Source organism: Pimephales promelas, chromosome 10 (assembly GCF_988280905.1).
Source record: "Pimephales promelas chromosome 10, fPimPro1.hap1.1, whole genome shotgun sequence".
NCBI lineage: Eukaryota > Metazoa > Chordata > Actinopteri > Cypriniformes > Leuciscidae > Pimephales > Pimephales promelas.
In genome coordinates this window covers 24,854,639-24,870,388 of record NC_142778.1, presented here as the reverse complement: position 1 = coordinate 24,870,388, position 15,750 = coordinate 24,854,639, and the positions used below count along the sequence as shown (strand labels likewise).

The window sequence follows — 15,750 nt, the reverse complement described above, 5'->3', positions numbered from 1 at the left end:
GGTTAGATGACGTTATCAGAGCCTAACCCTACCCCAGACCTAAACCTACCCCGTCACCTAACCGACGTTAAAGGTAAAGCATCAGTTGTATGACGGCCCAGGATCGTCATGTAACCGACGCACATTGAATACGTTTTGCACTAATCGATCAGGTGCGTTCACACCATGCCGTATTTACCCTAACAATTCCGAACTGTAAAAAGCATTCACGTGCTTGTAGAACTTGTAATTACAACGTGTAAACTTGTAATTTCTGAGAACTACGACTTGTACCACTACTGTACCACCTGACTACTGCAGATTTAAGATGTGCTCGACTTGAAGCGGTGTTGTGCAGACCGATCGGTATTGGTGTATGACATCAAAGTGCTGTAAGCAATACCACTCCATTCAGCTAAGAACAGGAAACTAAGGCTACAATTTGCATGGGCTCACAAAAATTGGACAATAGAAGAGTGGATAAACATTGCCCGGTCTGATGAGTCTCGATTTCTGCGGCGACATTCAGATGGTAGGGTCAGAATTAGGTGTAAACAACATAAAAGCATGTATCCATCTTGTCTCAAGGCTGCTGGTGGTGTAATGGTGTGGGGGATATTTTCTTGCCACATTTTGGACTCATTAGTAACAGTTGAGCATTACTTAAAGGGGTCATGACCTGGCTTTTTAAATTTTATTATATTGTTGTCTGAGGTGAAATTATGACGTTTGCTTGGTTTTTACATTCAAAAACATCAAAATGAATAACTAATAACCTATATTCTACCCTAGTTTTCAGCCCAGCTCAGAAACGCTCGGTTTTTATGGGCGTCTCGCACTGAAGACTTGGAAGTAAACGCCCTCTGCTGTGAGTGGATAACAGTTTTGCAAATTACAATGAGTGTCAACTAGGGGTTTCATCAACTAGTCGACTAGTCGACTGTCACAACCACTAGTTGGCGCTGTTGGCCTTAGTCGACTAGTCGGAAACAAAATGATGACATATATATATATATATATATATAGATATTTTTTTTTTTGTTAACTATTTCTTTAAATACAAGCGGCAGTAGGCCTACTATATACTATAAGCACTATAAGGCGCACCTTCAATGACCTATTTTAGAACATTTTTCAAACGTTTGACTGAGTTTGCATTTTGCATCCACTAGATGTGCTAAAGGGAATGCAGCGAGTGCGCGGCGTCGGAGGTGAGGCGTTTATTTAGTAAGCGTGAGCGCGCTGGGGCGGGCACGTAACTTACATTCGCAGCCTGCTGACAGCAGTGTCTGTTCGTGTGTGTGTTAGAGAGAGCGCTCGTGAGCGGGAGACACACATAACCTGATTTATACGAGGTTGAACTGGCCGTGTGACAAAGCGGGCATAAGATGGACACGAGCGCGAGCAATTGATCCATAATGCGCCCCGGATTATAAGGCTTGAGAAAAGGCCGAATTGAGAAAATTAAAGGCTTTTAAGTGCGCTTTATAGTGCGGAAAATACGAGTAACGTTACTACTCTCGCTTTTAGACCAGCACGCGACGTGTTTAATATAGACGCATATTAGCCTACATCAGATTTTCTCTCAAATGTTTGCTTTCACTTTAGACATAGCCAATTCTGTTTATGTAAACATTGTGTGTATTTAACAGTATTAGCATAATAAGACTTGAAAGATAACTTCGTACAGTATTCAGGCGCTGTTTGACAGGCTTCTAATGCCTGTGAGCGTCGGGGGTATGCAGCGCGCTCAGGAAAGCGCACGTTAGAACAGCGCGTGAATTAAATGTTTAACCGACAAGGCTTACGCAAACAATGAACTTTTGTGTATTGCAGTGTCCCGTACCTATTCCTTAACGTGTGATGTGTAGGCTACGTCGCGTTGTACAGTTGAGACAGAGGCGCCAGAACTGATAAAATGCACTGCAACACGATACTACTACCATATTTCTTCAAAAGCAGATCGTGGAGACTTTTACTATTCGTGATGTCGCACACTCCTAGAATAAACCATTTAACGACTAGTCGTCGACTGTTATGCAAAACTAGTCGACTAGCAAAAATCAGTAGTTGTGAAACCCCTAGTGTCAACTCACCTCGTCGATGCACTTGGGGGAAATTGTTTTGAAAATGTCCAATGTTGTAAAATGGCAACCGGAATGATTCGCCCATACATGTTCGACCCAGAGTCCGTGTGTTGCACCATTCCTGTCAGATCCAATATAGACAGCAAAGCAATGTTCTTTAATCTTAATCGGTCTGCAAATCCAGTCTTGTTTACAAAACAGTCCTCATGTGAAATGAAGCGAACAGACGGTTTTAACTCATCAGCTGGAACGACATTAAAAATAAAGTTTTGCAGCCCTATTGGCGACTGTCTTCTTCCACAACCAGGCACTGCACAATATGTTGTATTGCTAGCTCGGTAGCTCGATCCGGTTTTTCATCACGAGGCAGGAATCTATGTTATTTAGCTATATGCTAAATTTAGCTATTATTTAGTAATGCGCGAATCGGCGGGCGGGGCTAAACCGGCCGTGTTGAAGTAGGCGTTGATCTTCTTCAGCAGGGGTGGTGTTTTATCCTCTTTAACGCCATAGTTCCCCACTTTTAAAAACGAGCCGTTTGCTAAGGCTGGTGTCAATAAAAGCTTTTATTGGACTAACAAGGACGTTTTCAGTTCTGAAACTTACAGGATATTCTTAATGCGATGTCAAAAAGCTCAAGGGAAATTTAATTTCTCAGTTCATCTCCCCTTTAAACACCACTGCCTAACTGAGTTGCAGACTATGTCCATATATATATTTTTTTTGGCTTGAGAACATGGAGCAAGACTACTGAAGGATTGAGAGAATTGTGAAGTAGGCTACCTCAAGGTATACATCATTGGCTTTCTGGAAAAATCCTTAAATCCAGGAAAGAACAGCAATGCGTAAGAAAACAGAGTTGTGCAGTTCAAAGACTATACTGTTTAAGTTGAAGCACTTTTCACACCAGTCTTCTGTCTGACTGTTGCTAGCGGAGATACGAGACACCTGTGTTTTGTAAAGGAGATGAGAAACATGTAGCGGACACGCACACAAACGCCTTACACATTTTAAATCAACAAGGCCCCATAGTGCGATCAGACGTGAGAAAGGGCCATGGAGAAGAACATGTGAGATACAACACATGGCTCAGTTTCTCATTTCCAGGGTGGAAGGCTTCTGGCTGTCAACAGGATAGTGTGTGTGGAGGAGGGGCGAAACACGCGTCCCAGATGTAAATGTCAATGTATGCCACAAGACCAAATGCTCACATATGAATGACGCATTTAATACATTTGCAAGTCAAACTTCTAATTAGATCTTCGCATTTTCAAAAAAGGTAACTGGCTTTGTAAAAATCTTGGATCCATCATTCACTATAAAGGTAAAATCATAAGTTTGATGGCTTAGAAAAGCAACAGTTAAATAAAGTTCTGAAAGAACCTGTAACGTTATATGTAAAAGCATTAATAACAGTGAAATGTGTGCAAACAAAAAAATAAAAAAATAAAGAAGTGACAGAACAAGCTGAAACCTTAATATTAAAATGTTGAATTGTTTTTTTGTCAATACAAAAATATAGCAAAAACAGTCATGTTGTGAACTATTAATAAAATGTATAATAACTGTTTTCTATAATTTCTGTTATTTATTCCTGTGATGCAAAGCTGCATTTTCAGTCTTCATAGTCACATGATCCTTCAGAAATCATTTCAAATATGCTGATTTTAAGCACAAGAAACATTTCTTATTATTATCAATGTTGAAATAATTTGTGCTGATTAATATTCTTAATATATTAATATTTTCCAAATGGCAAAAAATATAAATATTTTGTATCATTTTAAAGTCTTTAGGTCTGTAACACCTAACAATAAAGGTTAAAATTGTATACATCAGTTCGGCTAATTAAATACCATAAACTAACAATGAACTGTTTTACAGCATGTATTGTAAAATAATAATATATTGTAGGATATTTTTTTTAAATATTGTAGGCAATATGTAAAAATATGTATTTAGGCAATATGTATTTTTTACAATATGTAGGCAAATTTCTACATATTGATACATTGATGAAATGATCATCAAAAATACACTTATAAATTAACATGAAGCTAGGTTAATAAACACTGTAAACTGTGATAACTAATGCATTAACTAAAGTAATGCAAAAAAAAATATATAAAAAAATTAAGAAACCTACTTGAAGGCTGGTTTCTATGGAAACAATGATGTATTGGTTCTGTTTTAAAGTATTTATGTAACCCTAAAGAATACAGCTATAATATTCAGAACACTTAACGCTATCTGTTATAGCCATTGTTCAAAGCATTACCGGAGCACAACATTTGAGTTAAATGACGATAAAGAAAACAAGATGAAAGGGAATGGATCACAAACTTTTGAAATGTTTGTATTCCAACGATATAGAGTCTGGAGAAGAGAGCAGAACACCGGGTACTTTATTGTGGAAAAAAACGTGACATAGGGAAAAGTCTTATCTGGCACATACGTCAGTCTTTATACAAAAAACAGAAGAAAGGCTACAAATCTTGATCATTTATACAAATGCACTGTTCCAAAAAATATTTTTTTTTCTTCTTTTATTGAGTAAACTCATTCTCTGCTCGGAGAACACCAACCGCGATATCACCACCTTTCAAAATCCCTGAGGAAAGACAAACACACGCCTACGGGTGCAGGTGTCTCAGTCGTGTAAGTCTGCATTGTGTGAATCCATTTGAAAACTCATCTTGACAGACACACTGGGTACAGCTAAAAACAGCACAGAATTGATGCAGTCACAACCGGTACCACTAGAAACTACTCAGATAATTTACACTGTGGAGGACAGACAAGACACAATCACGTTACGACAGACGAATAAAAATACAAATGGTTTACTATGGTAATGCGGACTGCACATCCTTTGACAACATGGAAGGGTTGTTATTCCAATCTTATGCTACTCTGCTATATATATATATATATATATATATATATATATATATATATATATATATATATATATATATAAACATGATGTCCAACAATATTTTCTATATAATTTTTTTTTTTCCCTAATCGGTCTAATTTTCATTAATATTAGAAAGATCAGACTGAATGGAGTTATTATTTGCCTTTGAGGTTAGTAATTTTGGAAGGAAAAAGACGACAACAGAAGTAGAGAAATGTGAAGAAACACAATTGTCTTAGAGACCATCAAGATGACTGCATGACTGCAAATTCTGGGTTTATTCCCTTTAAAATGCTCCCTTTACACACAATGAATCTCAATGAAACAATGGATGAATCAGTTCAGCGCAAAAATGTGTTAAAAAAGGGCATATTGAATCAGAAATCTTTAATACACTTAAACATAACACAGAGCCAGCTGTTTTCTCTTTTTTTTTCCATCAAGACAACACAAAAAGGAATAAGTTAATACTGACTCAGCTGTCCGTCATGGCATTTGTTAGGACTTTAAAGGGCTAGTTCACCAATAAATGAACATTCTGTTGTTTATTCACCCTTATGTCATAACAAATACATTCGGTTGCAATGAATGGGAACTATAATCATAAAAGTGGTTTATATAACGTTCCTATATTCGTTCCTGACACAAAGCTATCATATGAATATAGCGCATGAGTCGTATGGACCACTCTTATTCATCTTTTTTTTTGAAACTCCATTGTAATAGCATGGAAAAGAAACATGATTTTTTTCCACATTTGTTTTTCTTGAGTTTCACTGAAAGAAAGTAGGTCATTTGGGTTTTGGGGCGAGAAGATTCATTTTTGTGTCAGAATTCTTTGAAATAATGGAGAGGCTCATATTATAAAAATCCTTCATAAAAATAGTTGGGATCACCAAATGAGAGCACCAAGTTAAAGATCAGGAACATGCACGGAATAAAGACCATCATGAAACAAAGTAATCGCTGAATGAACTAAACAAGTAATTCGCATATTGTGATTCTGGCTCATCGTTTTCTGTTTGAGCAACAACATCAAACTGTGTAATGTGTCATTTTATATATTAGGCTCCATCTATACACTCAAACATAGAAGAAAATATTAAACCAACAATACATATAAACACATATATCCCTTACAAAACTATGGCTGTATTTTGTTAGATGCAGCAAGTAAACGTATCTGTATTTGGTTACCAGTCAAAACTTTGCATTTCAATTCAGTCAAAAGGACATTACCAGCTGAACTAATCGATGTCCATGGTCCTAATGTTCAGATCTAATAAACACTACCGTTCAAAAGTTTGGGATTTTTTAAGTATATTTTTGACAGAAATCTCTTAAGCACAAAGGACACATTTGATTTGATCAAAATACAGTAAAAACAGTAATACTGTGAATATTTTTACAATTTAAAATAAGTGTTATTTATTTTAAAATATAATTTATTTCTGTGAAAAGCTGAATCTTTAGTGTCGCATGCTTAAGTTCAGAAGAACAGCATTTATTTGAAATAGGGCTGCAACTAACGATTATTTTGATAATCGATTAATCGGCCGATTATTTTTTCGATTAATCTATAAATCGGATAAAAAATCTATTCATTTTTTTGTTTATTATAACTAAATAAAACGCTAAATCAGGTTTTGGCGAGCAGGACGAGGCTTCGATGATCTGATAATCACTCTTTGTGTGTTAAACAATCTACTTAAGGAAAACTTAAATTACTTAAATTTCTAATTAAAGAAAAACAACAAATAAAAAAAAAACAGCATACATGACCATAACCTATGACAAAAATGCTATTGTAAACTAGATTAGTGGATAACTCAGCAAAACGTAGCCTAGAAAAATCACAAGTGCACAATGATTGTATAAAATCGGAACATTTAGTGAAAAAAAAAACATTAGTTTAGCAAATTAGTTCAAAAACCGTCCGTGTTGCGCGACGAGGGAGAGAGACCTTGTGTGTGTGGCGCATGTAGCATGCGGTAGCATATAAACAATCTCTGTGACGTAATCAGACCAACTAATCGATAATGACATTCGTTTTCATAATCGATTATAATCGATTTTATCGATTAGTTGTTGCAGCCCTAATTTGAAATCACTTGTAACATTAAAAACGTCTTTACGCTCACTTTAAATGAAAAAAAAAAGACTGTCCCCAAACTTTTGAATGGTGGTGTAACTGTGAATAAACTCACTCTGCTAAATGTGATATTCTAACAAATTAACATTTTTCATCCGAAATTTGTATTAGTAACGCAACTAGGAAATCAAATCCGCTGAATATATCTGTTACACAACAGTTTTATGCAAATTGAGGCTAAATTTGCGAATTCAATTCGCTAATTTCCCTCAGGCTACATAGCTTATCGAATGTGCCTATCATTTTCGGCGATATGCAGATAATGGATCCAATTTCTTAATCCCAGAAGTTACCAATCCACTAGTTATCTTTTGTTGTGGGCATTTCATCATGTCTGGATTGACAAAACGTTGATGGAACGTTTAAAAGCATTCGCTAAGAATTCTACATCCCAAACCAAACTTCACATATTATCTGTGCTCATATGTACAGTGTCATTAAGGGTGTGTACACACTTGGCAGGTTTGGTTAGATTAAAACGAACTCTGGTACACTAAATGAATTCTTTTCCTTTTTTTTGATCCAGACCAAAAGAACCAAGAGAAACAAACTAAAAGTGTGAACACACCCGAAGTCTACAACCTCACAAATCAATCATTGACAATTGGCGTTTGTTTTTACAGTTAGAAAGACATATGACATGTTTGGCTAATTATTTATCTAATTATTTTGATGATTTTTAGAAGATATTATTATTTTTTTTGCCTCCAGGCGTTTCTGTCAGCCATGATGTGCTCATTAAATATTAATGATTCCAATCATATGAATAGAGAAATGACATTTAAATGTACTGTACATGCAGAGTATAGCCTCATGGGGGTTGTAGCACTCTCAATTCCTTCTCAGTCCCAGGGCAAATATTGCCCTTCAAGACTATTAAGCATTGACTAACTAATTAACATCTAATCTATCATGAGACTTCAAGTATGCATCTATGGGCCACTTCAAGTTAAGGACTCCCGACACGTCTGAAGAGCTCCGCAGTTCTAGATTGTTCCAGAATGTCTCAGTTTTACCAGACGAAGCCGCTCTCGCATGCTTAAGCATCCCATGGGTAACCCAGGTTTTGAAGATGTTCTTTGTCAGCCCTAGGATGTCAATTACCTCATTACTGAGAGCTCAGAGAGAACATCTCCTTTACAACTTCAGAGAAGCTGTCAGATCAAATGTGTCCAAGTCAAGGAGCCATGGTCCTTAAGCCTTGTTTTTCCATGATATTCCACAGTTTTCGCAGGTTGGACTGAGTGATGGTATCGTCCGGTTTCAGCTGCAAGGCTCGCAGGTAATTGGCCTCCGCTTCTTGGAGTTTGCCATTGAGATGGAGAATAGCTCCAAGGTTCATGAGGGCTGCGGGATACTTTGGGGGGGAAAAAAACAAAAAACACCAGTTTAAGGAAAAAGTCACTTTAAAAGTGGTCACATTTACCATTGCTAGGCAAAAATTTGCAATTTTAATAGGAATTTGTGCGATCGGGAGTCTGAGGATGAAATATTTCACCAGGAAGATTGTACTCATTCAAGTTGTTTGGTTTAAAAAATGACTTCATACTGTTTAAAATGGACCTTTTTTGGCATGCAAAATTTCACGAATGTGACTGCACCTTATGGAAGCAAATATTATTTTTTGCATGCTCATTCTAAACAAACCAAGGTTATAGCGAATCTTTGGCATTTTGGAAATGTTTTCAGGTTCACATGTCCATAAATTTAACCAGAAACTCTGTTATTCTACAGTCTATAACTCTTCTGGATGCACATCATCTATTTTACTTATGTCAGGGTTACATGAGTGATGTTGAATGCATCAGGCTTCAATGGAAACAATATGTTGTCTACGCCAATTCTTCTCACATAAGGAGATTTCAATAGATACATAAATCAAAATGAACCTCGACTAAACCCAGCATACCATGAGTTCTCACATGGACATCCAAAAACACATTTGTCGCAGCACCAAAATTTCAACACAAATAAATGTTTTAATGTCTAAAATATATAATAAGTTACTGTGATTTAATACAAAACCATTTCTGGACATGCTTCACTTGCCACCTCTGAAGGGAAAGAGTTGTATATTATCTTACTCTCACGAGAGTAAAACTTACACTAACAGACTTTTTAGGCCAGCTGCCATGGTTTTCCACACGGAAAAGTAGAAAGAGACGATCGTTGTAAAATTACACAACGTGTAAGTAATATATTAGCACTATTTGACCCAACACAGAGAAGTCAAACCTCAAAACAAGACTGAGGGACAAATGAACTGCAAACTGTGGCATTAACTGCACTCAGGTGACACGTATACCTTCCTCTCAAAACCAAATATATTCAAAGACATATTCAGCAACTTTTTCACTATAACTCCAAGTATCCAAGTACACTGTAGGAAAAAATGTACCGGTAATTTTCTGCTGAGTTTAAGAACATTTCCTTTAACCCTAAAACATAATATAATGTGTAATTATATGGGTAAAACATCTGTGTAAAATCAATACAAACATTCTGTAACACTATTTTAGTGCCCTTGTTACATGTAGTTAATAAATGATGCATAATTACAACTAACCATAAACCAAACCCTAATCTAACCCTAACCCTTTAACATTTAGTTAATTAATTTTACTCAGTAGGCCTACTTAAATGTATAATTACACTGAAACAAGGACACCTTAAATTAGAATGCAACCAGAAATTCCTTCATATTAAAACCGTACATTTCACTGACTATTTTAACAGATAGCTTTTAAAGTGTATGCATTTAAAATGTGGGTTTGATATGACCAAAAACTTGCATCATTGTATGATTAATATATATATATATATATATATATATATATATATATATATATAATATATTAATACATACATGGGTTTAAATTGCAAAGGGATTATCCAGTTAATTCAATTCAATTATTTAATGAAAGTTACTTATCTAATATCCATTTTATTTTAAGCCAAAACGATTAATAAAAAAAAGTGGATTTTTTAAAATATCAATATATATCCTTAACAAATGGTAAGTCTGGTATCAACATCTTCATTTTATGCATCAATAAAATGTAAGTAAGCAAAATGGACTTGTGTAGCACTTTGAGATTCTTCGGAATGAAAAGTGCGTTATAAATAAAATATTATTATCATTATTACTTAAAAGTCAGGCCAACTCTTATGTCCATATTTGTGTTTGTATACTTTTGAGAAGGGTGTAACGTTTGATTGTTCACCACAATATAGAGGCAGTGGAGGGGAATCTGCCCCGCTGTGGCCTCCAGAAGTTTCCTGACCTCTTTCCTTCCTCTTCATCCTACACTCTAACCGCACAGTATCCCTCACAACACTATCACGCCATGCAGTCACAGCATCAGCAGTACCAGATGTGGAAAGGATCTTGGGAACTTTGTTGAAACAGCTGCTAAGGAGACAAACATCCCTAAAGACAGTGCAAAAGTCCAGACACTGTACAATACTGAAATAAAGGTGGCATTTTTTTACTTAAAAAAAAAAACATCTCATACCAAAATATATATATTTTTTCTCCTACACAGCTAGAAAATATAGAGTACAGAAAATAAAATAAAGTTATGCAAAGAATGAATAGAGGCAAACTTGGGCTGTCAATCGATTAATCATGATTAATCGCATCAAAATAAAATTTTGTGTTTACATAATATATGTGGGTGCACTGCGTATAATTATTTTGTATAAATATAAATACACACACATGCATGTATATTTAAGAAAAAAAAATATAAATATTATTTATATATAAAATATTTACATTTATATATAATATAAATTATATATAAATCTATATACAGTATATATATGAAAATATTTCTTAAATATATACAAGCACGTGTGTGTATTTATATAGAAAATAATTATACACAGTGCACCCACATATATTATGTAAACACAACAAACTTTTATTTTGGATGCGATTCATCGTTTGACAGCCCTAAAGCAAACATAACCATCACTCAGACAAAGCTTTTTTTATATAATTAAAATTATACTGTTTTATAAATTAAACGTACATCATTTTTTATCTGGTTGACTGTATGATAACTTACTCCACCATTGTTGTAAATAGCCGGTTTCCTAGGTTTTTGTTTCTTTTGTCTATAATAAAAGTCATCCTCACCTTTCCATTTTTTCCATTTTACACTTCTGTTTGGTTTACATGGAAACTTCCTTTCAGGCAGCTGCACACTAAACATCAAACGCATTCACATATTCCAAAGAAATCAAACATCTGTGTGTTTTTCAAACCTCACAGTGCACGTTTCGGACACACCGCATCTCTTTAAAGTTTGATGCTGTGAAAACAAACGCCAAAACCGCCAGCAGAGCTTGTACAGTTGGTCACTGACACAACTAATGGGGAGCATTTGAGTCACACTAATCAATTAAAGTCAACCACAATATGACCAGGACTGCATGGTTACTTACATTGGGTCTCAGACTGGCTGCTTGTCCGTAGTACTTCTCGGCAGCATCATTGAGGCTGGCTTGCCTGAAAGAGCACATAAACATTGCGAGTTACTTCATCCTGTCGCACAGGTTTATTGCTGGCCATCAAACCAGGGACCATTTGTTGACCAACTTTACTGCCACGGAAAAACTGAGCCAAATAGGGATATAAAACTGCCCGACTTCACAATTTTTGAGCAGAGAAAAGTGCCCTTATTTCTCAGGTCATGACCTACAACCTACTGGATGCTCTTTGAAGATCTTTAGATTCTTTACAACCTAAAGGTTTGTTTTTTTCTATGTAAAAACACCCCATATGCATCTTCTAGCTACTTGTACCTGCTGGTAGCAATAACTTCTTCGCGAAGTGAGTTCAATATGCAGACAATGACCGTCAGCCAAAGACAGACTGGGTTGTAATGATGAAAGAGCCGAAGATTAATGATAGAAGACCGCTTTTCTTATTCCGCCCAGTTTTATAGACCCTCAAACAAACTGTTCTTGCCGAAAAGAGCTAAGGTTAAATGTTTCAAGAAATAGATTTTTATTAAGACAAAAATACGATAGGCTGTACTTGAAACATTCAAGCAATGAGATGATAGATAAATGATGTCTGTGGAAAACATTCCAGTTCCAACCTTGACATTAGAGAGAAGAAGATGAATAAAGACATGGCATTAATCAGTGGTGGAATGTAACGAAGTACAAATACTTCGTTACTTTACTTAAGTACATTTTTCACGTATCTTTACTTTACTTAAGTAGAATAAATAGTGCATACTTTTTACTTTTACTTCGTTACATTTTGCAGCAATTATTATACTTTCTACTCCACTACATTTCTACAACTTCTAGTTACTTTTTCATTACATTTCCTGATCAGTTTTTTCCCCTGCCAAAACGTAAACGTTGCACGTTTGTCTCACCAGTGACGTTTGGTTGCCATAGATATATCAACTAAATGCGTCTTGCACGCAGTGTGTTTATCGTGCAATTTATACGCGAAAATTTGTTTTTACATGCTTAGGAAACGCACCGTGTGTAATATACGTTTGGTTAGGATTATGGCAAGCCAAGAGGTTCAGAATTACACCATAAATTAATCGCGTTTACGGCCAAACATAGTTATTAACATATAGTAAGGATATGGCTTATTGCCTAATTGCAAGCTTGTTTCAGAAATGGTGACAACAATTTTTTTCCATCATTATTGAACATCATTATAGGAGTAGGCTATTAGGTTGAATGAGTTAGAATTAAATGTTTTATTAATCATTAGAAAATAGTCATTAAGAGAATCAATTATTATGCAAGTACTTTTACTTTTAATACTTAAAGTACATTTAAAATCAGGTACTTTTTACTTTTTACTTAAGTATGGTTGTCATTGTGTTACTTCTACTTTTACTGAAGTAAATATTTATCTGGTTATTTGTACTTTTACTTAAGTACTGAGATTCAATACTTCCTCCACCACTGGCATTAATATACCATTTAGGATGAAATTTCTACAAGTAAAGCTGAGAGGGTATATGCAGCATTTCAGACACATGCTCTGTTGCTCATGTTACAAATGACTGAAAACAGCAAATATAGATCAGTAGTTTTAATTTCCTTATAATCATTAGTGGTTTTAAATTACTGTGGTCAATGGTTTTAAATTACGATGATGTCTAGTTGGCTTCTGTAATAAATAAAATATTTTTTTTTGTATGACTATATTTACAAATATCACCTTAGTACATTGGCCATTATAAAAAAACGACGACTTCTGCACTGTGGTTGCTTTCTTATGCAGTATAAATGAGTCTTAAAATATGCATCTGCCTTCATTTAAACTATTTAAAACCTCTCATTTAGATGCCGGCAATGCGTTTTGAAAAATTAATGATTTGTTAAACCTTAAACCTTGAATTTTCCCTAATGGCCTGACCTTTCTTGAACACAAGGGTAAAAATGATTTAAAATCTAAAGATAAAAAAAGTTACATAAAAAAAAAAAAAAATCAAAGATAAAAAGTTACACAAACATCTATGGGATGACCGGTTCTCAACAGTGAACTTAAGCATTTAAAGCAGAACCATGTGTTACTGTTCATCATCCCCAATTCTGCTTTACAGTCCTTTCCTCCTATGACGAGTCAGTGTAATTTTCACATTCACACAATAAACCATAGCTTGATCATAACCACAATTGTCTGCAGGGACAAAGAATTCCCTTTTAATCATCAGTTGGAAAGTGACCGCTCTCAACAGAGTCAAAACCCAACGGTATTAAGATTGGACTCTATGACCACATTCCACAACTGTAATATATGGTGAAAATCTAAAAGACAGCATCCACTTGAACTCCCTAGTTCAGATCTAAACCTCCAAAACACAATAAAAAAAAAGTTTAATATCTGGTAACCAAAACTGTTCCTCCATCCCACCGCAATCTGCTCATTATATCATTCCAAAGTGGTGGAGAAAAAGCATAAAAAAAATTCGCGGCTTGTAACTTAGATGGTAACAAGTTATGAATTATATGCTTTTTCCTCCAAAGGTTGTTTTTTTTACTGCATTACATAAGCGCTTCAATGGTAACCTTTTATAGTACAAAGCTGTAGACATCCTCTAAAAAACGGTTTACGGTCTACGGTTTATGGTTTATGATAACAATGGGGGGAAAAAATGCTACAAAGCAATTTGTCTAAATCAGACAGCAATTGTCATGAAATTTATTATGGAACGAGGGTGAATTTGTTACAAAAGTGGTGCCTAAACAGAGATTAATTTAGAAACGCAACTTGAATGAGGGTTTTGTAGACTGTTAAGACTTCCAGAATGCTATAATCCTCTCTAAGATGATGCATTTATAAATGTATCCCCTTAAAGCATCAAAACCCTCAAAAAGCAATGTGCGGCATGTATAATGTATTGTCTCGACTAAATATGACACTTTCACAGACAAACAAACAACTGGGAAAACTTGGAAGTAGCAAAATTTGACATAGCTTTTCCTTAGCGTGGCAGTGACAGTTTGGTTGGGGTTTAGAAAAACCATGGTCGTTTGAAGAGGGCAAGTAAAATGAAACTGATAGTAAGGAAGCAAACTTGTCGGTGCAGACGGGCCCATGAGAGCTATAAGAAAACGCTGCACATCTAAAGCGGTCTCATACTTTCCTGACACCACTGAGACCATTCTGCATGTCCTTTCAAGACAAACACACCAGGAACCTGATCTTCAAATAAGTTGGACCGCAGGCTAGTATGAAGGCAGGGGACATGGTCTAAGACAGCAATTAACAACCAAGTGGTTGTGTAGCATAAAGCCCCATGCAAAATCTACTGAGGGGCTGTAATAATTTTTAGGAAGTGTGTAACTTTAAACCATGTGAACTCCATGTAGTAATTATGAGAAGTGTATTCAACAGAAAACTCAAGGCGATGGCATTAATGCAGGCTTTCCATTACATGTCCTGTGGTGCACTGCAATAGAAACAGAGCATCCATACAAATGGCTAGGTGGAAAGAGATAGAAAAACATCATCGAAACAGTTTTGCTTCAGGATCCAGATTTTCCATCGGACATCAAAGTGGAAAGAAAACGCATGACCAATATTATTCATTGTGAAAATAGGGTTGTGCACCACTCAAAATCAAATTGACAAGACTCTTTAAACTCCGATTCACTCTTTAAACTGAATTAACATCATTTTTATGAATATATTTCACATCTACTGCAGTCAGATTGACCAGTGGTCACTCTTAATAACACCACTCACATGGCTGTGGACTTAAAATGACAAATCAAGGATGTTAAGAGGCTAAAGCAGGTTTAGAACTTGCCCCATTGAAGTCAACAGGGTGCAGATTTTAAAAAGAGAATAACACGGTGTAGGCAACACCGATTTTTGTCGTTTTCATGTACTGACAGCACTCCAAATGTACAAAAAAAAGAGCTCAATGTTAAAATTGACCGGAGTTCTCCTTTAAGATAAACTGAAATTCATGCAAAACTAAAGTATAAATATATATAACATTTGTAAAAAAGTTTTTCAAGATGAGACAGAAAATCGCTTGAACGTTAGGCAAGGTTTTTATTGACCTTGGAGAGAAACAGATAGCTTTAAGGGACCTGGATGGAACAACATTTCC

At 35.5% G+C, this 15,750-nt stretch overlaps 1 protein-coding gene across 1 annotated transcript in view; it reads right to left on the bottom strand.

The window, feature by feature from the left end:
- Window positions 1-4,448: 4,448 nt before the first annotated feature.
- Window positions 4,449-15,750, bottom strand: part of tmtc2b (transmembrane O-mannosyltransferase targeting cadherins 2b) — a 126,235-nt gene continuing 114,933 nt past the window's right edge. The window contains exons 11-12 of the mRNA XM_039650490.2: window positions 11,591-11,654; window positions 4,449-8,495 (exon numbers count right to left, since the gene is read on the bottom strand). Of these exons, the coding sequence (XP_039506424.2) occupies window positions 8,316-8,495; window positions 11,591-11,654 (244 nt within the window). The 3' untranslated portion in view covers window positions 4,449-8,315. The remainder of the gene's footprint in view (window positions 8,496-11,590; window positions 11,655-15,750) is intronic.